Source organism: Etheostoma spectabile, unplaced genomic scaffold (genome assembly GCF_008692095.1).
Source record: "Etheostoma spectabile isolate EspeVRDwgs_2016 unplaced genomic scaffold, UIUC_Espe_1.0 scaffold378, whole genome shotgun sequence".
NCBI classification, from domain to species: Eukaryota; Metazoa; Chordata; class Actinopteri; order Perciformes; family Percidae; genus Etheostoma; species Etheostoma spectabile.
In genome coordinates this window covers 71664-98171 of record NW_022605595.1, presented here as the reverse complement: position 1 = coordinate 98171, position 26508 = coordinate 71664, and the positions used below count along the sequence as shown (strand labels likewise).

Below are 26508 nucleotides of genomic sequence, written 5' to 3'. Positions count from 1 at the left end.
AGTCAGAACTCTGAGATTAAAGTCAGAACTCTGAGATTAAAGTCAGAACTCTGAGATTAAAGTCAGAACTCTGAGATTAAAGTCAGAACTCTGAGATTAAAGTCAGAACTCTGAGATTAAAGTCAGAACTCTGAGATTAAAGTCAGAACTCTGAGGCGAATAAGTCAGGAATTCATGAGATTAAAGTCAGAATCTGAGATTAAAGTCAGATTCACCTAAATCCTTCCGTAATTGTGTCGTTCCTGTAACCATGAAACACTAAAAGTTATGGTCACTTCCTCCAACCTATTAAAGCCTCATATATACATTATTATTATGTTGCCCTTTTTCATGGTGTGGGTGTTTTTTTAATATTTTTTCCACCAAGTTTTTTGTGATTTTTAATATTGACAGTTCAGCGATTATACAAGCCCCATTTAATGAGAAAAAAAACAAACTGAAAACGGGTCAATCTGACCCAAGGACAACTGACGGTTAAAATAAATACTTGTTTTTTTAACGACTTGATTTCATTAATTTTACAGCAGACTACATCACAAAATCTATGTTGGGTTTATTTGTAATGGTCAAAAAAATCGTGGCAGAGAATCGTGATATTAATTCTAAGCAGAAAATCATGATTCATATTTTTTCTTGAATAGGCTGGCCTACTTGTATTTCTAGCGCACGACCGTCCGATATTCGGCAATTAAAGGAATTTATCACAAATAAATAATTAAAAATAAAAACGGACGGTACAACCCGCTGTACGACGTAGTGTGGCGTTGCATAGTCTGGCCACCAGAGGAGCTCTACAACGTCACTGTTAGTGGGGTTGCATAGTCTGTCACCAGAGGAGCTCTACTAGACTGTCGCCCTGTGAGGATGACGTGCTAGTCTGTCACAGAGGACGCTTCTACAAGGTCCTGTTAGTGATGGGCTGCATAGTCTGTCCACCAGAGGACGCTCTACAACGTCTCCTGTTAGTGATGGACGTTGCATAGTCGTACACCAGAGGACGCTCTACAACGTCCCGTAGGTGATGACGTTGCATAGTCTGTCCACCAGCGGACGCTCTACAAACGCTCTGTTAGTGATGGCGTGCATAGTCTGTCCACAGAGGACGCTCTACAAAAGTCCCTGTTATTGATGGGCGTTGGATATAGTCTGTACCAGAGGACGCTCTACACTGTCCTGTAGTGATGCGTTGCATAGTCTGTCCACAGAGGACGCTTAAACGCTGTTAGTGATGGCGTTGCATAGTCTGTCCCAGAGGACGCTCTACAACGTCCCTGTTAGTGATGGCGTTGCATCAGGTCCACAGAGGACGCTCTCAACGTCCCGGAGTGTGGCGTTGCATAGTCTGTACACAGAGGGAGCTCTCAACGTCCCTGTTAGTGATGGCGTTGCATAGTCTGGCACCAGAGGAGCTCTACAAGTCCCTGTTAGTGATGGCGTGCATAGTCTGTACACCAGAGGACGCTTACAACTGTGCCTGTAGTGCTGGGGTTGCATAGTCGTCCACCAGAGGAAGCTCTACACGCTCCTGTTGACAACTCTAATTATTTTTTTGGTAATGTGTTTTTGTTAGGTTTCATATCTTAAGTTTTATTTTTATACTTTTATTATCAGAACTTTAAATATTTTGATTCTGTTATAATGAAATTATCATATAATTTTAGTGAGAACTTAATAAACTACAGAAAAACTAAGGAAATCGTTGTTTTGTAAGGATTCTGGATTTGTTTTAAATATAATTGGTGATTATGGAATATAGATTTTAAATAACCAAATCGTATCGGTACGGCCTAAAAACCTTTATCGGTCGGGCTCTAACATTTCGGGTGCAGTTAACATTAGAAGATAAGCATGTTTAGTGAATAATTTTAATAAGATCTTAAATGATTTCAATGAGGGGAAAGGTGGATGCGCCGCGCCCATAACACCAACACTTTATGCTTGAAGCTATTGCCTTTATATTAGCGATAGGAACTGGGCGGTTAGCTGTTAGCTGCGGAGCTAATGTAACAGCCACATCTAAGGGAAGAAGCTGGGTAACCAATACAGTAACATTTGGTTGACTAATTGTCGAGGTTTGCAGCTGAGCCACGAGAGTTGGTACGATCCAGGCTTATCTTCAGACGTCAGCAAGGCCAGTCTGACTGGCCCAAGTGAGGAAACAGTCGGCGGTAAGTGTTTGGCGCACAGAGTACAAACTTTGGGAAGCTGTGTCGCCGCATTGCCAGAAATAAATAAAATAACCACACGGCTATTCACAGACACGGCGAAGGAGCTAATAAAAAAGATCTTTTGTTACTTTGGACATCAACACTGAGCAACTGCAGTTTGCGAGTGAGTCACGGGTTCTCTCGAGGAAAAACCAATCCCGCGTTCGACCGGGCGTAGCTGTTAATCGAGCCTGGAAATCTTCGCGAAAGCGTTTCTGTAAATCTCCACTCTGGGTAGATTTATTACAAACTGAGCAGCTGAAAGGCTTTCTCCAGTGTGAGATAGCATGCGTTTTTCACAGATTGAGTTGATGTCAAATGCTCCCACACTCAGAGCCGAAGATGAGGTTTTTTACGTCTTGAATCAACGTTCCAGAGAGTGTGAAGACGACGAGGATCTCTGGTTCTTCCAGTCAGCACTGTCATCAGTCTCAGGATCAGAGGGTTCCAGTCTGGTCTTGAGTCTTGGTTGTAAAAGTGGATGTGAGTCCTGGCTGGTTTTGGTCTCCACAGTCCTCTCCATCAGCTTTGTGTTCCATGGTTGAGTTTGTCTCTGATGAAGCTGTGAGGATGAGCTGTCTCTTCATCATCTTCACTCTCACAGGGACAGGAGGGAATGGGAACTGTGGTGATATCAGTCTCATCACAGCCCTGAAGCTCACTCATCCTGAATGATAAACAGTGTCTATTGTTCCTAATGTGTGGGGGGTGCATCTTGTCCTGCTGGTCACACATGGCAGCTCCAGCTGCTCCTCGTCACCAATAATCACTTTGAGAACGTCGTGGAGGTAAAGCTGAAACACAGACAGAGTGGACGGGAGTGTCAACAATACTTTGGTAATTAGCGATTCATTGTGAAAAAGACGCAGCTCATAATGAAATCAATCGATTTATTAGCCTGGGCGCAAGCTGGACTTAGCCCGGCCCAATGTGGGAAGTCGGGAAGTTGGTCTGGACTTGAGTCTGTTTGTGGAGCCACTATGTATTTACCCGGTTCAACAGATCGACATACACAACTAGCTGTTACACTTACCACCCGTAAATAAACTCCTTCATCCCACTCGCCTGATGGGTGGTCAAAATAAAAACGGGGCTGAAGGATAACATTTGAGAGGGTCAAACTCAAGGGCCTCGGGAAAAATTGGCCCTAGCACAATTCAATCGGCACAAAATATCTCGTTTACAATTTTGGCAGGGAGTTTTGGTTTCAATATCGATCAATGGTTCCAAGTTAATATGCCCAGGTCGTGCATAATGAAGCAGCCAGCGGGTGTGTGGTTGCAGCATGGGCGCAAGTACGCGGCGCTTCTGGTGTAGTAGCTTTATTTTACAATAAAAACACCTTTCATAAGGATGTGTGACCCGATTCAACTCCACTCTAAAAGAATCGAGAATCAATCCGAACCGGAATGGGAATAGACCACTTAAAAATGCTGATGCAACAAAACAAGTTACTGTTCATCTTATTTTGAAAATTAAGAATTTCATCGTGTTTTTATGAATTTACAAAGATTTTAAGGCCAGGGGGGGACGAGTATAGTGTATTAATAGGGTAGCACTGGTTTTTTGAATAGCAGGTTTAAGTCTTCTCAGATGTCAATGTAAGGACAAGTGTCTGTCCAATCTGCATGTATTAAAGGTCCCATGTCATGGTGCTCTTTGGACGCTTTAATAAAGACTAGTGGTCCTAGATACAGTATGAAGGTACAGTACGGTCTATATAAAGAGACTCAGATCCATCATTAGGGGACCACGAAGGTCTATATAAAAGAGACTCAGATCCATATTAGGGACACTAACTCTATATAAAGAAGACCTCCAGCATCCAGTATTGGGGACCACTAAGGTTTCATATAAAAAGATACTTCAGAGTCCGTATTAGGGCACCATAGGTTCATATAAAAGGACTTGCAGATCCAGGTATTAGGGACACTAAGGGTCTATATAACGAATGACGCAGATCCAGTATAGGGACATAAGGTCTATATATAAAAGAGACTTTCAGATACCGTATTAGGGCCACTAAGTCTAATAAAGAGACCTTCAGTAAAGTAGTTAGGGCCACTAAGGTCTATATAAAGAGACTTCCAGATCCGATGGACCATTCGATTCTGCACGCGTAACCGAATGTAGTTTATAAATCTGGATGTGTTATTCTACTACTACAGTGTGTATTAAGTACTTCACACTGCCAGTAACGGGTCGGATATTTTCCAGACTTGAACCAGGAAAGCGGATGTTTTCTTGCAGCGTGAAGGACTGTGAGGAGAAATTAGCACGCTGATATACCGTTAGCGACTCCAGAGCAGCAGCAGCTCAGCAGCTAGTCAGGCTAACGTTAGCTGTAGCTTGTGGCGGCCTACTCAGACTACACCTGCCCCCCCAGCTCTGAGTCTCCTCAGCTGTCTCGGGGTCGCTCCATCTTGATGAAACTAAACTAAGAACGCTGTTGGGGATTCCATGATTTGGATTAGCTACGTTCTCTCCTCAATGCTCCGTGCTCAGCACCCGGAAACTAACGTAGCACCATTCCGGCCGGGGGCCGTGGCCGGACAAAAAAAAAAAGCACCGGTATTCTAGTTACTCGCGACACCGTCCGGGAGCTGTTCCGTTCATCTGTTGGAAGTGTTGGGAGATCCTGCAGAGCACGACTTGACAGAAATATACTACTACCATGTTTGTAGTACTGTTCCATTATCATTACTGTGGGAGATGTATGTCATATTCATCACCCCCCTACCAAAGGGCCCGTCAATCCACCCACAAGTAGCCCCTGGGTCTGACCCGGTTTCTCCTAAAAAGGAGTTTTCCTGCCCACTGGTCGCACTTAAATGCGTGCTCTATGGGGGAACGACTAGAATTTTGGGAGTTATAAAATATAAAGAGTCTATCATTCTGTAAAGGTGTCTTGAGATAACTCTTATTATGATTGATACTTTATACATAAATTTAATTAATGATAAATGCCCCACCACAACGTTTAAGAACCAGTGACACTGTCATGCAGATGAGCTTGATGTCAAGTAGGCGGGTCTTAAACAAGGCGGATCTCTAATTCCACCATAATTTCCATTTTGACACATCAGCTCCCAAAAAGCCCAATCTGGCAGTAGTACAGGCGTTGGGTGAACAAAGCATTTCTTTAAAACCAATCAGAGAGTTTTCCAGATACTATGAACCATTTATTCAAACTCCTGAAAAGCGAAACAGAAACCATGCCATAGAAATTATGGAGATATTTTTTAGAATTTCCCATCACTTTCTCCAATGTTGCCAATAGGACCATGCTGTAAGATGGGTTTGGGGACAAGCAATTTTCAGCTTCCGTGCATTACGCAGGAATGATTTACATTTTTGTTAGTCATTAATTATCATGTGCACAACAATCACAAGAGTAGCAGTATATAACCTTGGCTTGCACAAATGATTATTAAATAAAAAATGTAGAAAAATTGGATAGAAAATAGTACAGAAGGTAAAGTATGTAAATATAAAGAGTAACATTTGTGGTAATAAGTGTCTTTCCAGGATACAAAACATAACTTTGGATATAGATAATAGCCAATAGAAAACAGGCTTATGGCCATAATGGCAGAAGTCTACAAGGTGTATAGCTCGCTATATAACTAGACCAATGTAACTAATGTATGCTGACGCCTCACCCAGGTTACAGCATTCATTTAGACTGTCGTTCTCATACTTTGCGTTATCAGCGATACACTAAAACACTTATGGTTGACATAGAACGCCAGGTAATCTATTACAAAGCACGCGCTGGCAAGTTCGTCTCCTGTGGGACGACCATGTGTTTTTGTAAAGACTACACTCGTTTTCAAAAGACTTCTTACCGAGATGAGCAGCTGAACGTTTCCTGGGAATGAGTCATAATGGGGTTCTTCAGGTTCCAATATCAGTGGAAAGCTCTAACACCTCAGAGCAAGCTGAAGGAAGTTGTGTGAAACCTCAGGTGCTCTTTAAACTCCCTCTGTGTAAAGATATTGCAAACTGAGCAGCTGAACGGATTCTGTGTATTGTGTGATTTCTAATGAGTGACCGATAACATTTGCCTATCTTTTAACGATTGAGGAGCTCAAAGGTTTTTGTTTTCTCCAGAAGGAGTCCTCATGTGTTTTAAGAGTGTCACGCTCATGAAAGCTTTACCACACTCAGAGCAGCTGAAAGGTTTTTCTCTGTGGGATTTTCAAGTGTTTCACGTAAACTTCCACTATGTGTAAACGATTTTACCAAAACGAGCAGCTAAAGGTTTTTCCCTGTCGTGGATCTCAATGTGCGGACCGTCATGGTCCAATCTGTGTAAAAGATTCTTACAAAATGAGCAGCTGAAAGGTTTGCTCCTGTGGCTGAGTGCTCATGTGTGTTTCAGATATGATTTGAAGCCACATCTCCTCAACACTCAGAGCAGCGGAATGTTTTTTACTTCTTGAATCATGTTTCAGAGCAGTTTAAAAGCTGACTGAGGTTATCGGGGCTCCTCCAATCAGTCACTGTCAATCGTTCTCAGGTTCAGAAGAGTTACAGTATGCCGGTCTTCGTCTCGGTTGTAAAAGTGGATGTGAGTCCTGGCCGTCTGGTACTCACAGTCCTTCGCCATTCAGGATTCTGTTTCCATGGTGTGAGTTGGTCTCTGATGAAGCTGTGAGGGGAGATTCCTCGTCACATCTTCACCTTCACAGGGACAGTGAGTGAATGGGAACTTGGTGATATCCGCCGCCTCACAGACCTTGAACATGCGTCTCCCTCCGGACGCTCCACGGTTCCTCATGCTCCTCTTTAAGGTGTGGGGGGGGGGTGTGGCTTTCCCCTTGCTGGTCCACCATGGAGGCTACAATCCTGCTGCTCAGGGGAAACCTCTTCTTTAACCACAACAGATGTCAACATCTGCCAGGAAACACAAGAGCAGAAATGTTAACACATTCACAGAGAGAAAGCATCACTAGTACAGAGTCTCTTTCAAATCTCTTTACGTTGTAAAAAACTGCTTTTTCCGTTTCTGCATTCAAACTTTCAGCCAAGTGATGTGTAAAGACTGACAAATTATACCTAATGCTAATCTTAGTCTGTTCAATTTTGATGGTCTGATTTGAACACTTTAAAGGAACAGGGAGTACTATGTGTCGATAAATAGATAAACATATGAGCGGGAAAAATATGAAATGTAGAGTTCCCCAACGCCATTACTGGGGGCCGTTTAACATCGACATGACCCACTGGCTAGCAACAAAAGACAGTTGCATCTGTATGTCTATAAGCATTATTTTTGCGTGTTAATTCACATATAACACAGGGGCACATGATTCTCAAAACCTGTGTGTGTGGAGGTTCACCCCTCTTCCTTCAAAACGTCACAATCCCTCTGTTTCCATGTGGGAGTTTGTCTCTGATGAAGCTGTGAGGACTGAGCTTCCTCTCGTCCATCCACTCTTCACAGGGAAGGAGTGAATGGGAACTTGGTGATATCTGCATCCTCCAGCCCTGAAAGCTGCTCTCCTCCTGACTGTATCCACAGTTCCCTTTATGTGTGGGGGGGGCTCTGGCTTTTGATGGTCCACCAATGGGAGCTACACTCCGCTGATCCCTCTGCACCAAACAATCACTTCCGAACGACTTGAGGTAAAGCTGAAAACACAAGCTGTTGGAATACTTTTACAATGAAAATCTACATCCATTAAACGGTGGCAAAATCAACACACTGACAATTATTCAGCAACAATTTTACGAAGCAGTTCCTCAACACTTTAAAGGCATGTTGATTTTGTTTGTATCTCATGACTGGGACGAATATATTTTTTTTTTTAGTTAGTAACAGCTTCTTTAGTAGTTAGTTAGTTAGTTAGTTAGTTAGGCCAAGGGAAGCGTAGCTCTAAGCAAAGCCCACGAATCACACACACCTGTAGAAGTTCTAAAGGGGGCTAGGATACTTCACACGTCCTGGCAGGCCTGGTGCTTGAGTTAGATGTCCACAACAAAGGTGGCTGAAAGCTGATAGCTAGATGAGATGCCTTACTAGCTAAATGCAGGGTTTTCCGCGATTATACAGCCTTAGGCGCAGCACATAAGTGTTTTTGGCCCACCATGTATATGAGTAAACAAACCGGAGAGCATTTGGACTGAGCTGAACATAGTTTTATAATCAGGGAACAGAACACACGGGACAGGTGGCGATCTTCGTCTTTGGCACTCATGTGCCGCATGAGAAGATATCCATACAGCGGCAGAAACAGTGCTTAACCACACACCCACCAACAACACACACAACACACAACCACACCCACACACCCACACAACACACACACAAAACATTTTCAGCAGTTGTCACATTTTTTGACCATACTTACAGTTTTTGGTGCTTTTTAATGGTTTTGTCGCTTTTCAACATGGTTGTTTTCAAACCTTTGTCACTTGTCTTTATTTTCTGGCACTTGTTTTGTGACTTTGAGACTTTCTTCTTTGGTTTGACACATTATTGTTGTTTTCAATTTTTGTTTCGTCTTACGTTCAGTTTTGCTGCTAAAGATTTCAGTTTTGTTGCAAAAAGAATACATTGCAGAGTTGAAAGAGAAATACATAGCTTTCTATTATACAGGTATAAAACCATACAGTAAACTCTGGATAGAGGTACACCGACAAAGCTTGTATATCAGGTAGCACGCCAACTGGTAATCTTCTATGTATATAATTGAGAGGACGGGTCCACCTGGTCCCCTGGTCCCCTGATAGCTTCTCTAGACGTCAGGTTAAAGTTCTCTGCTCACCGACCGTTTCACGAAACAACAACACGTTAGCAGGCGCTAGCTAGCGGCTAACTTAGTTAGTCACCGACCCAAATCAAGAAAGGATTAGGTCTGGCCATCGCGGAATGCAAGTTCACGTGTGTTTAAACCTATCATATTTGCCATAAGCTCGAAACCAGCTGGACCGCACCTGAATGATTGTTTTTACATCTCGTATTCGTTGGAGGTGGCTGTGAGTTACTCAGGAAAATCTGGAAAACCATTTGAAAAAATCTCCAGGAATATGTTTGTTATTGTTGACGAATCTGAGCATGGTGTGTGACCAACATACAGCAACCAGTAGGACATAACAACCGGTTAACATATGGTAATTCAAAAGCTAAAAGTAAGGCTAACACATTTTTTCCTACAACGGAGATAATATGTGTGTAGAAGGATGAGGAACGCGTTGCCCGGGAAACGTGTCGTTTCAGGAATAATCAGCAACAGATTTAATCTCTTACAAAAACGACTCAAGAGTCTTCTTGTATAAAAACCCGTTAGCTCCGGAGCTCGCGCCTGCTAGCGCTAGCAGGCTAACGTTAGCTTAGATTGTGGCGGCCTCTCAGACTAACCTGCCCCCCCCAGCTGGTCTCCTCAGCTGTCTACGGGCGGTCGCTCCATCTCTGTATGAACTAATAACTAAGCAAACGCGTTTGGGATTCCCTGATTTGGTTCAGCTAACGGTTCTCTCCTCACTGCTCCCGCTGCTCAGCACCCGGAAACATACAGCAGCACACTTCCGGACGGGGGCCGCCGGCAAAATAAAAGCCCCGGTATTTAGTTCACTTTTTGTTGTTTTTGATTTCTTCATGAGGATATATTAGTTACATTTCGGACCCTGGTTTACTGTTGTTAAATAGTGAATATAAGTTAGTTCTAAAAATGAGGGCATGAGATTAATTAATGTATTTTTTAGACATTTTATTTAATCGATTGATATATTTGGAGACAATTCCAGATGATGACAGGATCAGGTTATGTTACAGCCTTCTGAACCCGACACACGAAGAACATGCATAGGCTAGTGTAAAGAGGACAGTTAAGGAAGGAAAGCTTAGTGGGTCACCATCGTTCACTGTGCAATTAATATTATATATGTTTTCAGATGTGACGAAAGGACAATTTCTTAGTACAAAGCATTATCATTGTACAGAAACATTGGAACAGGTTCCAGCTCTAGTAACATTGAGTGGGTTGTGATAGTAGAATTTGGTTGGGTGTGGTAGTGGGGCATGTTGGAGCCCGTTAAGAGGGCAAGCCAACACCAAGCTGTTATAGCAGGCTGAGGAGAGGAATTTAGAAATACGTTTTAATGCATCCCCAAAATGTAAAATGAATCAGCTACAGCAGCCAAACTATCTGCACACACATACAGAATATACTGAATAATAAATAAAATACAAATGAACAAAAGAACAAAATATCTTTTAATTTAAAGATGGTCTATCTATGCTTTGGCTTTTACCTTTACTTTATTGTGTTAATATAAAAGTCCCCCCCGGTCTTATCCTGTGGTCATCCTTTCAGATGGGCTTGTTACAAATCTGTCTCCCAAACTCAGAGCAGCTGAATGTTTCTTACTACTTGAATCTTGGTTCAGAGAGTTAAGCTACCATCGTGTAAGAATTTCTCCAATCTAGCGTTTGAGATCACAGGTAAATATCTTGTGGGGCCGGGAGCAACGATACCATTAGCAGCAGCCGATGTGAGTTACAAAATCTGTCTTTCCGTCCATTTCCGGCTAATATATTCAAGATGGCCATGATATGAGCGTCTTGCTAAAAGGCTTTTGGTGTTGGTGAGATTTCATGTGTCTATTAAACTTAGTTCTTGCACTAAAAGATTTTGTTACAGACAGAGCAGCTAAAGGTTTTTCTCGGTGTGAATTATCATTGTGTCCTGTTAAACCTCCTTTCTGTGTAAAGGATTTCTTACAGACTGAGCAGCTGAAAGTTTCTCTCCTGTGTGGGTTCATGGGTCTTCCTAGAGATTGACTTGCGGCCAAAATCTTTCTCCACACTCAGAGCAGCTAAAAAGCTCTTTCTCTGTTGGTGGGCCATGGTCTCTGTACACTAAGTTTCTGTGAAAATGCTTTACCACATTCAGACAGCTGAAAGGTTTTTCTCCTGTGTGGATCTCATGTTGCGACCGTAAAATTTCCACTCTGGTAAAAAATATTCTTACAAACTGAGCAACTGTAAGCTTTTTATCCTGTGTGGACATTAATGGTGTCTAGATCTGCCTTGCAGGCAAATGTTTCCCACAGTTAGAGTGCTGAATGATTTTTATCAGCACAGCTTCTCTCAATCTGACCGACGTGTTCTGTCTCTTCCAAAATCCCTATCAAACACTGTTTTCACTCTGGTTGTAAAAAGGCGATTGGAGGTCCGTTCTGGTTATGCTCTCCCACGTCCTCGCCATCAGCTTTGTTTTCCATGGGTGAGTTTTTCTTTGATGAAGCTGTGAGGGGAATCGACGCTTTCCTCTCATCATCTTCACTCTTCAAGCGGACAGGAGTGAATGGGAACTTGTTGGATATCAGCCTCCTCCAGCCCCTTGAATGAGGACTATCCCTCTGACTGCTCCACGGTTACTCAGTCTCGTTAATGTGTGGGGGGGCCTCTGGCTCTGCTGGTCCACACTGGAGCTACACTCCGCTGCTCAGGGGAACTTCTTCTTTAAACCACCACCAGCTGCTGAATATGCAGGGAGGAAAACAGAATTTAACAGAACACATTACGGACAACCATCAAATTAAACACTGAACATAATAATGAGAGGAGTTTGTATCGTCCTAGATTAAAAACGCTACAAAGTAGTTAAACAAACTGATACAAAGTAGATATCCGGCGGTTAAGGTCAGCTTTCTATGGTTGTCCGTTAAAGATTATTTTTGTTATGATTATCTACGATGAATTTGCCTATATTTAAGAGTTTTTTAAACTGAACTTTGGAGAATCAGTGGTTTTATAAAGTGTTAAACCTAAACCTTGAAAATGACTATGACATGGATGATTCATGACTCTAATAATAAGCAGTAAGATAATCACTGGGCAAAATATAGATTTGTATTTTTTTTTTTTTTTTTTTTTTTTTTTTTAAGAGGGGGGCAGAGATGGGGGCTCGAGTCTGAGACTTGACTCAAGTTGCACTTAAAGGGCGTGGTCAGAATTTTTGGAAATAAAGCCTATTTCCAGTAGCAGGGTGAGTTTTATCGGCGGAGACAGTTAACACTTTTTAGCCAGCGTTCCAGTAGCAGAGATAGCTGATGATAGGCTAGCGCAAGTCAACAGTATCTTTTAAACCCCCCCCACCCACTCCACCGGACCCAAATAAACCCTAGTTTTATTTCAAACCATTATTCTATCACAGACATTTTAAATTGATAGTTGGGTGTATTGACTCATTTGCCTTTGTGATACTGTGGAGTGGGCAGACTGTTTGTAATGGCAGGCTAGCAGATATATTGACTTGTACTAGTCTAGCACCAGCGAACCTCGAAACTGGAAGGACTGAATGAAAAGTGGTTTAAACTGTTCTCAATGATAAAAAAACCCACAATGGCTAACTGAAATAAAGGTGGCTATGTCCAAAAATTCGGAACCGCCCCTTTAATTCACACAAAACAGCTGACTTCAGACTTGAACTCGGAACGGGCTCAAGAGCTCATCAACAATCTGTTTTACTGCATTATTGCTTTTTAAATTTAAATTTATTAATGTAGTCCTATTTTATTTTATTGGCACTATGAGTCGGGTAAATGTTAGAACGAGTGCATGGTCCTGGCTTGTCATAATGTGCAACGTAACGCAGGTGTTAGGCCTTATGTGCGCGCACCGCATATCAAAAAAGTGCAATCGACACCAAAATACTCCTGGAGTTTGTGCCTTGCATTAGTTTTGCTTTCAATAACATTGTAAAAAGTGCAGTAAGCGAAACAGCTCATGTAAGGTGTGTGGCACCCCAAATAAATTCTGCACGGATATTACGTTGTTCTTCATCAGATCTCAAAACACACCCAAATACGCCAGTCCCTGACTCATGTGAAGAGATGTTACATTTAGCCCATATGGTCACAGGTAACAGGCTATAAACCATCGCGAAGGTTGATGCTAATGGGGGAACCATGCAGATTGAATATTTATAGTTGTATCAATTATGATGTGACAGGACTTTAGGTTAACAGTTCACCTGGTTGAGGGCTAGAGGGATGTGTTAGACACCCCCAAAAGTATCCTACAACTGCTTTGATGCTTATGTATGGAGGTAGCTTACAGGCCATGGTCTGAATTCATGAGATGTAACACATACAGTGTTAGGGACAGATCAGATGGCAGAGACTTGAGACTGGAAAAAGGCCTTAGACTTGACTTGAACTATACCCATCAAGACTTGAGACTTGACTTGGACTCAAGCGCAAAGAATTGAGACGCGACTTGGATCAAAAAAGACGTGTGAACATCTCTGTCTCTGGTTTGTAATGTGGATGTGAGGTCTTGGTGGTTTGATCCTACACGGCCTCTTCAGAGCTTCTACTTCTGTTACCTCTGACAAACCACATTTAGGTTTTTTGAAATTAGACCGCGGGGCAAATCTTCTGTTACAAACTGGCAGCTGAAAGGTTGTTATCTGTGTGGATTCTCCATTGTGCATCTTTTATGCTCCATCTGTGTCAAAGTTTTCTTACGATGGAGGCGCTGAAAGGTTGTCTCCAGGAAGGTTATCATGTGGTCTTCAGGTTTACACATCAGTGAAGCTCTACCACATCAGAGCAGCTAACAGGTTTTCTCCTGTGGAGTCTCATTGTGTTTTTTTGTACAATTTCCACTCTGTGTTAAAAGATTTTTTTACAAACTGGGCAGGTGAAAGGTGGTTCTCCTGTGGGGACTTATCATGTGTTTTCAGAGTTCACTATCAGAGAAAGCTTACACACACCTCAGAGCGCGGGAAAGGCTGGTCCGTGTGGGGTATCATGTGTCTCTTCAAGGTGGCTTTGTTCCAAATCTCCTCCCACACTCAGAGCAGCTGAATGTGTTCTTTGACATCTGAATCAGTTTCAAAGGAGTTTTAAAGCAGACTGAGATTCTCTGGTCTAATTCAATCAGCATGTCATCAGTCTCGTTTCAGAAGAGTCTCCAGTCTGGCTTTCAGTCTCTGGCTGTAAAAGTGGATGTGAGTCCTGTATGGTTCTGGGCTTCCGCAGTCCTCTTCATAAGCTTTGTTTCGATTGGTCCAACACATTTATGGGTTTTTTTTGACAGCAGAAGTGAAGGGAAAACTTTGGTCACAACCCTGCAGCTGAATTCTGTTATCTCTGTTGTGCCTACATGGGTGACCGTTAAATGTCCACTCTGTGTAAAAGATTTCTTAAACAGACAGAGCAGGCCTGAAGGTTTTTCTCCTGTGTGAGTATCCTCTGTCTATTTAGACTTCCTTAGTTCAAAATTTTCCCAAATTGAACCCGCCATCCTATGTGAAGGGGAATGGGTGAATATCAGCTCCCTCCAGCCCTGACGCTGCTCTCCCTCCTGACGCTCACAGTTCCTCCTGTTCCTCTTTAAGGGGTGGGGGGGGCCTCTGCTCCTGTGGTCCACACTGGAGGTACACGCCTCCCTCCTTTTCAACAACAATCACATACCAGAACGTCTGGAGGTAAAGCTGAAACACAGACAGACATACATTAATAATCAGTCTCTCCAACACTTTGCTAATTAGCTGATTCACTTGATGAGGACGCGCTCAAATGAAATCATCCGATTTATGGCGTGGGATGGGCGTGTCACCTTAGTCCCATAGCCGGCTGGAGTGAGGCACCGAAGGAGTGAATCTTACGCCAAGATAAAAACGTTCATTGTCCAGGCAGAGGTGCAAGAGGTAGCATTTGTGAGGGTATTATAGCCAAATTTAAGATTTGCTATGCAAGTCAGTTGGGCAATGAGCCGATTCAAAACCCATTTCCAACCTGTTTCCACCGGCAACACGGCTTTTTTGTCTTCCATTCACATGACGGCACCCGAAGTGCAGCAACTCCGTGATGCCGCTGTCGCTGCTATGTCACTGGCAGTTTACACGGACCAGTCAAAAGTTTGTTGGGTTCACTTACAAATTCCATACCCCTCCATTATAGGAAGACTACTAGCTGATATGAGTGGGGGGGATGGATCTGTATGCATGTATACAGGGGGAAGAACAAGTATTGATTACTGATGATTTTCAGGTTTTCCACTTAAAAAGGCATAGAGGTCTGTTAGTGTTACGATATACATTAATCATTGCAAACCACTTTGATAGAATTGCGATACGATGTAAGTTGATTATCTTGCAACCCCTACTTGTTACTCCATCTACATTCATCTGAAATCTTTAGGTTACGAGTTAATTTACACATCAGATTTTGCACACTTAAAACATGAGTTCTAGTAAGTAGTAATAGTAGTTTATAATTGTGTGATTATAAAGTAACCTAGCAACCAATATAATGGCTTCAGCTCCAGCGAGAGGATGATGTCATTAAACAACAGCTGAGACGATGATGTCATTAAACACAGCGGAGAGGGTGATGTCCTAAACACACAGCTGAGATTGATGAGGTCATTAACCACACAGCTGGTTGGATCCTTACTCTTCGACAATGTTTGTTTTAGCCACTACTTAATACATTTTCCTGAGATACATCATCCACAATTCACAAAACCTTTTTAATGCAAGACTTTACTGTAAGAGTATGTCACAGGTGTATTAGTACTTTAACTGCAGTAAAGGGTCGGACTACGCTTCCAGATCTGAACCAGGACAGCGGATGTTTCTTGCACTGAAGGACTGTGAGGAGGAAGTACACGCTGATATAAACCGTTAGCTCCGGAGCTAGCAGCATGCTAGAAGCTAGAAGGTAACGTTAGCTTAGCTTGGGCGGCCTATCAGACTAACCTTCCCCCCCCAGCTTGGTCTCCTCCAGGCTGTCTTTCGGGTTCGCTCCATTCTCTGATGAACCTAACTAAGAAACGCTGTTTGGGATTCCCTGATTTGGATTCAGACTAACGGCTTCTTCTCCTGACGCTCCCGCTGCTCAGCACCGGAAAACTACGCAGCACCACTTCCGGCGGGGGCCGGACGGCAAAATAAAAGCCACGGTATGCTCTTCTTGTTTTTGTTTAGACTTGGTTGAAATTATTCTATAGGTTCCTACGAATATCTCTATTTAGTCGTACTAGTATGTCACGGCTACTACATTGGCACATTTATGTCAAGGGTTTCATAAATGGTTGTATTTTATAGCCAATTTACTTGGCTTTTTAGGTAACTTGTAATTACGCTGCCTAAATGGTAATTAATATCACTCCAAACCACTTTCTGTAAACGACGTATTACTACTGTTCAGGGGCTATATACTACGACTACTAACTATACTTACGCCTTGTCAAATGGGTATGCAGCAAAAAACTTAAATAAGTCGGTGCTGGACAAGGTTCAAGTATGGGGGTAAGTAAAGTTTTTTTTAAACGTATAAAGACACTGTAGTCTCGCCGATATGAATAATTATATGGGTGTATCTAGTTCCGGACAGGCTAGCAGCCTTTCTGTTCAGGCACCTCAATGGTTTTTGAGCGATATTTGTAGAGGAAATAACTGCTTAATACACTTTATACTATTACAGGGTGCCCATATCATACTAATTATCATAGGTAATTTATAGTTTCTAGATTTTTGAGTCGTCAATGTCTTTCTATGTCACTAATACTAAGGGGAACAAACCCCCTAAATATAGGAAACTAAAGACTAAAGAAGATTAACGAAGGGAGTAAAGTAAGTACTAAAGAAGGGAAATTGGGCATTGGTAAAAAAAAGAAAACTGAGAAAAGGAGTGGCAGATAACAGCTGACCGACGAATAATTAGTCAAATATACATTTCCGAACCACTGCTCTTAACAGAAAATGAAGGTTCAATGAGTCATCTGCAAAAAATGAACATTGTTTCACTAGATTAGATTATACTTTATTCATTTTGCATTTTATGATGCAATTTAATTGCATTTAAAGAGAGCAGTGGAAGTTAAGACTTATGTTATTACGTATTCAGTCAGCAGTCTCAGGTTCAGAAAGAAGGTTCCAGTCGGTCTTCAGTCTCGGTTGTAGATATGAGTTCCTGCGGTGCGGTGTGAGTCCCCACAGGCCTCTCATCAGCTTCTGTTGCATGTGTTTGAGTTGTTCTTCTGATGAAGCTGTGAGGACTGAGCTTCCTATTCATCATCTTCACTCTTCACAGGGACAGGAGTGAATGGGAACTTGGTGATTCTTCAGCATCCTCCCTCCCTTGAGCTGCATCCCTCCCGACTGATCCACAGTTCCTCCTGCCGCTCTTGAATGTGTGGGGGGCTCTGGCGCCCTGCGGCTCAGGGGAACTCTTCTGTAAGAGATAAAAAGCTGCTCCAAAGAACATATAACTTTTAGCTAACTATTTCAAATTTGTCAAGCATGTAACTGGTCAGATGTTACCCAGTACTATAATATGCTGTTAGACATGCGTTGGGAGTACTTTTAAGCCTACAATTTCACAATTTAGTCAAATACTTACGATAAATATTTATCCTGTTTAGGACAGATTGATTTGGACACTAACCCTAACCCTATAGGCCAGCGCGGCTGCAGAAAAACAAGCCGGAAACAGGCGAATGGTATTCGATCCACAGATCCTTCTGTGAGAGGGACAGAGAAGAGCCCATTTAATATGATTCTGGCTTCAATGTAAGACAATAATGCTTGATAACCGATTGCAAAATAAAAGCAAATGTTGACGGAAAAAGAAATGTACTGGTGACGTTTGTTGATGTAAATAACATCCCTGAAACCACCAAACTCATGTACAGGTTCGACAATGAATGGGAACAAAGCCTATCTCCACATGTTAAATGGGGGAATAAGCGTTTTTCCAACCAGACCAGAGTGGTGATGTTGGAAAGTGGAAAGATGAACCAAGACGGCCTTTTGTAGTTTTATTATAGTTTCTGTCCATTGAAGAAAGTGTTTTTTCGATGATAAAAGTATGTGCTTTGTACATGGGTCTGGTGGGTGGGCGACGGCCATGTAAAAGAGCGAAGTTCAACAGATGTTTTGAAATAAATGGTATTTCCATCGTCCCTATCGTAATATCGTCGCTGAGAGAATGGTGAGAGCCCAGGAAGGAGAGAAGACCAGCTGAAGGTTAATGGGACAACCTGCTCTGTGAACCGCGAGCGAGGGTTGAAAACAAGCGTCCAGTAGTTCCCGTTGTCGCTCGTTCTCCTCAGATCAAAACGCTTTTAAAATAAAAATGACACCTTTTTATAAACATCCAAAGAAATGTACAGTTCATTAATTATATTTCGGAAACAATTGATACTTTTTATTATTTAATCCAATTTATTTGCTGGACAAATATTTTAAAAATAAGGATAAAAATATAAACCTTGTCAGGGCTCTAGAAAAACGTATGAACCAACTTCAAAAGATATGAATTGGTTTATGTGTCGTACAGTTTGAACTGTACAAAAAGTGTGGAAGCAGAGAATTTAGTTTCACCGTTCCCGTCCAGGCCAGCAAAACCAATGAAATATACTTTTAAAAAAAAAAGGTTGATAGTGCTTTAATGAAACGTTTGTAACAGCAAAAGATAAAAAAAAACACTTGGACAAATGTGCAAAGAGATGGTGCAGGGGGGGCTGTTAAAGGCCCAAGGAGGGAATATCGTCTCACACTTTAAAAAGGGGAATAATGATAAAGTCAGGCTTTTTAGTATGAAAACTGTTCCTACAGGAAGGGGACCCCGACTGTCTCCTGGTTTTGACACTCGATGGCAGAACAACAACAAGAAACATGTGTACACACAAAGTTAAATAGGTTTTGGCAGGTTTCAACCACTCAAATTCTCAGACTTTTAGACCTTAGGTATGTTAAATTTAAGACTTTCAAAAATATTAACGGCAAAGAAGAGAATTCATATTATTAGTGTCGGATGTAGTAGACATATGACCAAGACCAGGGAAATCCCTCGTTACTGCATTTCACAAACAGAATAAAGAATAAAAGCTTTAACAAATCTAAACTGTGTTCTTAAGAAGCGTTGCCACTCTGGGATATTTGTAAGTTCCAGATGTTGAAACGTCTAGGCAGAGCTGAATCACATATGAAAAAATATTGCGTTCTAATATAGACAAACACAGCTTTACTATGGGTTTTACATAATATAAACATTTAGAAATAATATACAGTGTATTAATATATTAAAATATATAATATATGTAATATATATAAACAAATACATATTTTCTAGCCACACATCACAGAAGCTAGTAAATTGAATGCAGTCCCTAGGAGGACTTTTTTGTTTAATACAATAAGTCACACTAACTAAAAGACAGTAAAAACACAAACTCAACAAATAGAAAACAAACCTTAAACAGTTTCCGCGAGGCATTTGTGCAATCAGTCCCACGTGGCCAGGCACTTTGATCAGCATGTGACCAAGCGGGAGGTGACGTAAAAGTACATGGCCCCTATTAATTCCTTGTTTAATCAAGATGCGTGGACTCGAAAATCTCAATTTACCATCTAAAGACCCTCTTGACCAATCTGTTACGTTTTCAGTCAATGTACACTGTAAAGTTTTTCACTATAAATACTGAAAGAGGCTGGCGTTTTCAATCCCGGTGGATCGCGCAACACACGCATCTTTTATTTACATTACAATATGGTGCAATCCCACCTTCATTATAACAATGCGAGAGGGTTACAAAAGCACCTGGCTTTTAAAGAGAATGGGAGATATTGAGGGATTGGTGTCTTACAACCAAAGTTACAACCCTTTGAACCATTGCACCTGGAACGTTTTTCGCAGTTAACCTTAGTAGACCCGAGTGCACTGAGCAGGCACTTCGTACAGTAGCTTGGTCATTAAAATAGGGCCCCTATGTCTTCAGATTTACTTCCAGTGGAACTGGTCTTGGTCTCCTTCAAATCCGCAATGTCAGTAGTTAAGGGTCAGGAGAGGCTCCCGTTGGTTCTCCAGTCTCTGGTTGTACAATGGATGTGAGATTTGATTGTTGATTTGAATGGTAATGGGCCTTTCTATCAATTTTATTTCTATGGTTCAGGGTTCCACCGCTGCGGTTCTCTGGCGGCTCTGGTCCACATGGAGCTCACTCCCTGCTGCTTTCTGATGTCACTAAACACAGGACGAGATGGTCCCTCTCCTGTAGTGTGTTTCAGTGATTTGTAATGGCTACTTGTGTAAAAGATTTCATACAGAACGAGCAGCTGAAAGGTTTCTAACCTGTGTGTTGTTCATGTGATTTTAAATGTCCACTCTGTAAAAGATTTCAACATCCCGAGCAGCTGAAGCTTTATTCCTGTATGAGTTCTCCAAGTGTTCTCTCAGATTTGAGTCTGTGGTTAAAATCTTTTCCACACTCAGAGCAGCTCACTGGCGTCTCCCCTGTGTGGATTATCAGTGTGTCTTATACACTTCCTCTCTCGTTAAAATATTTATTACAGATTGAGCCTGAAAGGTTTTCTCCTGTATGAGTCTCATATGTCTCTTCGCCTGTTCCACTCTGGACAAATCTCTCCCACATGCCGAGCAGCTGAATGGTTTATCAAGTGCTGAAAATGTTCCAGAAAAGTTTTAAGCGACTGAGGTTCTCTGGTCTCCCTCCAATCAGCAATGTCATTAGTTAGGGTCAGAGCAGTCTCCAGTTCGGTTTCAGTCTCTGGTTGTAAAAGTGATGTGAGTATCTGGCTGGTTTGGTCCTCCCAGTCTTCTCCATCATCTTCGTTTCCAGTGTGAGTTTGTCTCTGATGAAGCTGTGAGGACGGAGCCCTCTTCATCCTCGTCAATATTCACAGGGAGGGATATGAATATAAACTTGGTGACATCAGCCTCCTCAAGCCTTGAAGGCGGTTCTCATCTGACTTGCTCCAAAGTGCCTCTTGTCGACGTTTTCGTAATGTGTGGGGGGACTCTGGCTAGGCTGGTCTACAATGGCGCTACACCCCTGCTGCCGGGGGAAATCTTCTTTACCCGCCAACGGCCCTGGCTCACTCTCCAGGAAACAAGAAAAACAAATTGAGGCAAAACTCGGGATTAATGCTAACTAGGGGTGTTGTGACGTGTGTTGTGTTTTAGGATGCATGATGAATCGCTTCCGCATCGACATTGCAATGTGAAATATGTGCAAACGAGGAATGCGTTGTTAAGTCAGGCAAATTGGCTCTAAAAGTCATGGCAACAATTTTTTTTCTGCTATAGAAAAGTGAAAACAACAGGAAAAGATAGTCACCCGCCATTGTCAGTCATAACTTTTAGCTATTTCAACGGTTAGCCTGGGTTTACCAGACGGCCTCTTTTGGCCAGGACATGCCTTTTTTTTTATTTTTTTTTACATACTGTCGCGGTGTCCGGGGGAGAGATTATAAAATTCATTAAAAAATGTCTGGATCTGGTTTTCATGGGAACATAGGTGGAAACTTAAATTACTGGCGCTTTGCACTCAATACTGGGTACTTTGTTGCATGAGCTAATTCCCGACAGGCTGCATGGTGGGGCAGCCAGCAAACCAAACATACAGGGAAGCAGAGTACTTTTAGCTTCTAATCAACTGTTAGACAAGTACTTGTTTGGTTTAGTGTTACTTTTAATTTACTTTGATTTCAAGGTTTAGACATACCTTTAGCTACTATTTTAAACTCGGTTAAACTATTACTTTTTCCCAGTCTCGGTTCTACAGGTTCTCGGTGTAAAAGTAGATGTGAGATATGGCTGGTTCGTCCTACATAGTCCTTCCATCAGCTTCTGTTTCATGTGTTCAGTTGCTTGAGAAGCTTGCGACAGAGTTCCTATTCATCATCTTCACGAGGGACAGGAGTGAATGAGAACGGTGATATTCAGCCTCCTCCAGAACTTCGTGAAGCTGTTAAACTCCCTCCGGACTGCTCCACAGTTCCTCCTGTGCCTCTTTAATGTGTGGGGGGGCGCTACAGTCCTGACTGCTCAAGACCATCCTCTCTTTAATAGTTGACTTAACTTTTAGTAACTATTGAAACCTGTAGATTAAAGTCAGAATTCTGAGATTAAAGTCAGAATTCTGAGATTAAAGTCAGAATTCACCTAAATCCTCTTCCGTACTTGTGTTGTCTTCCTGTCAACCATGAAAACTAAAAGTTATGGTCACTTTCCTCCAACACTATTAACGCCTCATTATTATACATTATTATTATTTGCCCTTTTTCCATGTTGTGGGTGTTTTTTTAATATTTTTTTCCCCAAAGTTTTTTGTGATTTTTAATATTGACAGTTTCAGCGCTTATTACAAGGCCCCATTTTTAATGAGAAAAAAAACAAACTGAAAACGGGTCAATCTGACCCAAGGACAACATGACGGTTAAAAATAAAATACTTTTTTTTTTAACGACTTTGATTCTCATTTAATTTTTACAGCCGACTACATCACAAAATCTATGTTTGGTTTTATTTTGTAATGGTCAAAAAAATCGTGGCAGAGAATCGTGATATTAATTCTAAGCAGAAAATTCATGATTCATATTTTTTCTTGAATTATGCTGGCCTACTCTGTATATTCTAGAGCCCGACCGTCCGATATTCGGCAAATTAAAAGGAATTTATCACAAATAAATAATTAAAAAATAAAAACGGACGGTCAACCCTGTTACGAGTGTTGGCGTTGCATAGTCTGTCCACCAGAGGACGCTCTACAACGTCCCTGTTAGTGAGGCGTTGCATAGTCTGTCACCAGAGGAGCTCTACAACGTCCCTGTTAGGATGGCGTGACTAGTCTGTCACCAGAGGACGCTTACTACGGCCCTGTAGTGATGACGCTGCATAGTCTGTCCACAGAGGACGCTCTTACAAAGCTCCCTGTTAGTGATGGCGTTGCATAGCTGTCCACAGAGGACGCTCTACAACGTCCCTGTTAGTGATGGGTTGCATAGTCTGTCACAGCGGACGCTTCTACTAGCCTGTTAGTGATGACGTTGATAGTCTGTCCACCAGAGGACGCTCTACAACGTCCCTGTTAGTGATGGCGTTGCATAGTCTGTCCACCAGAGGACGCTCTACAACGTTCCTGGTAGTGATGCGTTGCATAGTCTGTCCAAAGAGGATGCTCTAAAGTCCGTGAGTGATGGCGTTGCATAGTCTGTCCACCAGGGCGACTCTACAACGTCCCTGTTATGATGGGTGCCAGTCTGTCCACCAGAGGACGCTCTACAACGTCCCTGTTAGTGTTGGCGTTGATAGTCTGTCCACCAGAGGAGCTCTCAACGTCCCGTAGTGATGGCGTTGCATAGTCTGTCCACCAGAGGCGCGTCTACAACTCCCTGTTAGTGATGGCGTTGCATAGTCTGTCCACCAGAGGACGCTCTACAACGTCCCTGTTGACAACTCTAATTATTTTTTTTGGTAATGTGTTTTTGTTTAGGTTTCATATCTTAAGTTTTTATTTTTATACCTTTTATTTATCAGAACTTTAATATATTTTGATTCTGTTATAATGAAATTATCATATAATTTTAGTGAGAACTTAATAACTACAGAAAAACTAAGGAAATCGTTTGTTTTGTAACGGATTTCTGGATTTTGTTTTTAAATATACATTGGCTGATATATTGGAATATCAGATTTTTAAATAACCAAATCGTATCGGTATCGGCCTAAAAAATCCTTTATCGGTCGGGCTCTAACATATTCCGGGTGCAAGTTGTAACATAGAAGATAAGCATGTTTAGTGAATAATTTTAATAAGATCTATAAAATGATATTTCAATGAGGGGAAAGGTGGATGTCGCGCGCCCCATAACACCAACACTTATGCTTGAAGCTATCTGCCTTTATATTAGCGATAGGAACTGGGCGGTTAGCTGTTAGCTGCGGAGCTAACGTAACAGCCACATTCTAAGGGTAAGAAGCTGGGTAACCATATACAGTAACATTGGTTGACTTACTTGTCCGAGGTTTGCAGCTGAGCCACGGAGAGTTGGTACTGATCCAGGCTTTATCTTCAGACGTTCAGCAAGGCCAGCTCTGTACTGGCCCAAGTTGAGGAAACAGTCGTCGGTGAAGTGTTTGGCGCAGACGTACAAAACTTTGGGAAGCTGTGTCGCCGCATTGCCAGAAATAATAAAATTAACCCACTGGCTCTTCACAGACACGGCTGAAGGAGCTAAAAAAAGACTTTTATGTTCATTTGTACATCCAAACACTGAGCAACTGCCATGCTTTGCTCGTTTGCGAGTCACGGTGTCTCTCGAGGAAAAACCAATATCCCGCTCGACCGGTCGTAGCTCGTTCTCTCTAGCCTGGAAATCTCGCGAAATCTGTTTCTGTAAATCTCCACTCTGGGTAGATTTATTACAAACTGAGCAGCTGAAAGGCTTTTCTCCAGTGTGAGATAGCATGCGTTTCTTCAGATTTGAGTTGATGTCAAATGTCCTCCCACACTCAGAGCAGATGAGCGTTTTCTTACGTCTTGAATCACGTTTCAGAGAGTGTGAAGCCGACCGAGGATCTCTGGTCTCCTTCCATTCAGCACTGTCATCAGTCTCAGGATCAGAAGGGTTTCCAGTCTGGTCTTGAGTCTCTGGTTGTAAAAGTGGATGTGAGTTCCTGGCTGGTTCTGGTCCTCCACAGTCCTAGTCTGAGAGGCCGCCACAAGCTAGCTAACGTTAGCTGATAGCTGCTAGAGCTCTGCTAGCTCCTGGAGCTAACGGGTTTATATCAGCGTGCTAACTTTCTCCTCACAGTCCTTCAGCTGCAAGAAAAACATCCGCTGTCCTGGTCAGATCTGGAAGAAGTAGTCCGACCCGTAGCAGTTGAAAGTACTAATACACACGTAGATAGTAGAATACACATCAGATTTATAAACTACATGTGGTTAGGTGCAGGAATTGAATGGTCCCATCGTACGATGAAGTCTCTTTATATGACACTTAGTGGTCCTAATACTGTATCTGAAGTTCTTTATATAGACCTTAGTGGTCCCTAATACTGTATATGAAGTCTCTTTTATATAGACCTTAGTGTCCCTAATACTGGATCGAAGTCTCTTTATATAGACTTAGTGGTCCCTAATACTGGATCTGAAGTCTCTTTTATATAGACCTTAGTGGTCCCTAAACTGGATCTGAAGTCTCTTTTATAGACCTTGTGGTCCCCTAATACATGGATCTGAAGTCTCTTATATAGACTTAGTGGTCCCTAATACTGGATCTGAAGTCTCTTTATATAGACCTTAGTGGTCCCTAATACTGGATCTGAAGTCTTTTATATAGACGTAGTGGTCCTTAATACGTATCGGAAGGACCAACTAAGGTCTTATTAAAGGTCCAAAGAGCACCATGACATGGGACCTTAATACATGCTGAGATGTGGACAGACAGCTGTCCTTACATTGACATTGAGAAAGACTTAAACCTGCTATTCAAAAAAACCAGGCTACCTTATTATACACTATACGTTCTTGCCTTAAAAATCTTTAGTAAATGTCATAAAAACACAGATGAAATTCTTAAATGTACAAATAAGATGGAAAGTACGTTGTTTTGTGTCATCAAGCATTTTTAAGTGGTCTGATCCCATTCCGGTTCTGATTGATTTCCGAATTCTTTGAGGAGTGGAGTTGAATGGGTCACATCCTTATTGAAAGGGTGTTTTTATTGTAAAATAAAGCGACACCAGAGCGCCGCGTACTCGCCCCCAGGCTGCAACACAACAACGCCTGGGCTTACGTAATGCAAACCTGGGCATATTAACTGGGAACCGATGATCGATTGATTTGAAACCAAATCCTCAAACAATGTAACGAGATATTTGTGCCCGATGAAATTTGCTAGGGCCAGATTTTGCCGAGGCCCTTGAGTTTGACTTCAAATGTTTCCTTCAGCCCGTTTTATATCTTGACCACCACGAGGAGCAGAGGGGAGGAGAGGGAGATTTATTAAGGGTGGTAGTGTAACAGCTTAGTGTTGTATGAATCTTGGAGACCGGGGATAAATGACATAGTGGCTCCACAACAGATCAAGTCCAGACCAAACTTCCCGACTTCCAATGTGGGCCGGGCTAAGTCCAGCTGGCACCCAGGCTAATAAATCGGATGATTTCATTATGAAGCTGCGTCTTTTTTCACAATGAAATCAGCTAATTCCAAAGTATTGTTGAACTCGTCAAGTTGTCTGTGTTTCAGCTTTACCTCCAGACGTTCTCAAAGTGATTATTGGGTGAAGGAGACAGCGGAGCTCCAGTGTGGACCACGAGGAGCAAGAGCACCCCCCCACACATTAAAGAGGAACATGAGGAAATGTGTATCAGTCAGGAGGGAGTGCAGCTTCAAGGGCTGGAGGAGACGATATCACCAAGTTCCATTCATCCTGTCCCGTGAAGAGGAAGATGATGAAGAGGAAGCTCAGTCCTCACAGCTTCATCAGAGACAAATCAACACATGGAGAAACAGAAGTGATGGAGC

General features: G+C 42.2%; 1 protein-coding gene across 1 annotated transcript in view; it reads right to left on the bottom strand.

Moving 5' to 3' along the window:
* LOC116686446 (uncharacterized) overlaps window positions 1–26508 on the bottom strand; it is a 75300-nt gene that overhangs the window by 11303 nt on the left and 37489 nt on the right. Inside the window, exon 3 of the mRNA XM_032511460.1 lies at window positions 23993–24645. Within this exon, the coding sequence (XP_032367351.1) occupies window positions 23993–24645 (653 nt within the window). The remainder of the gene's footprint in view (window positions 1–23992; window positions 24646–26508) is intronic.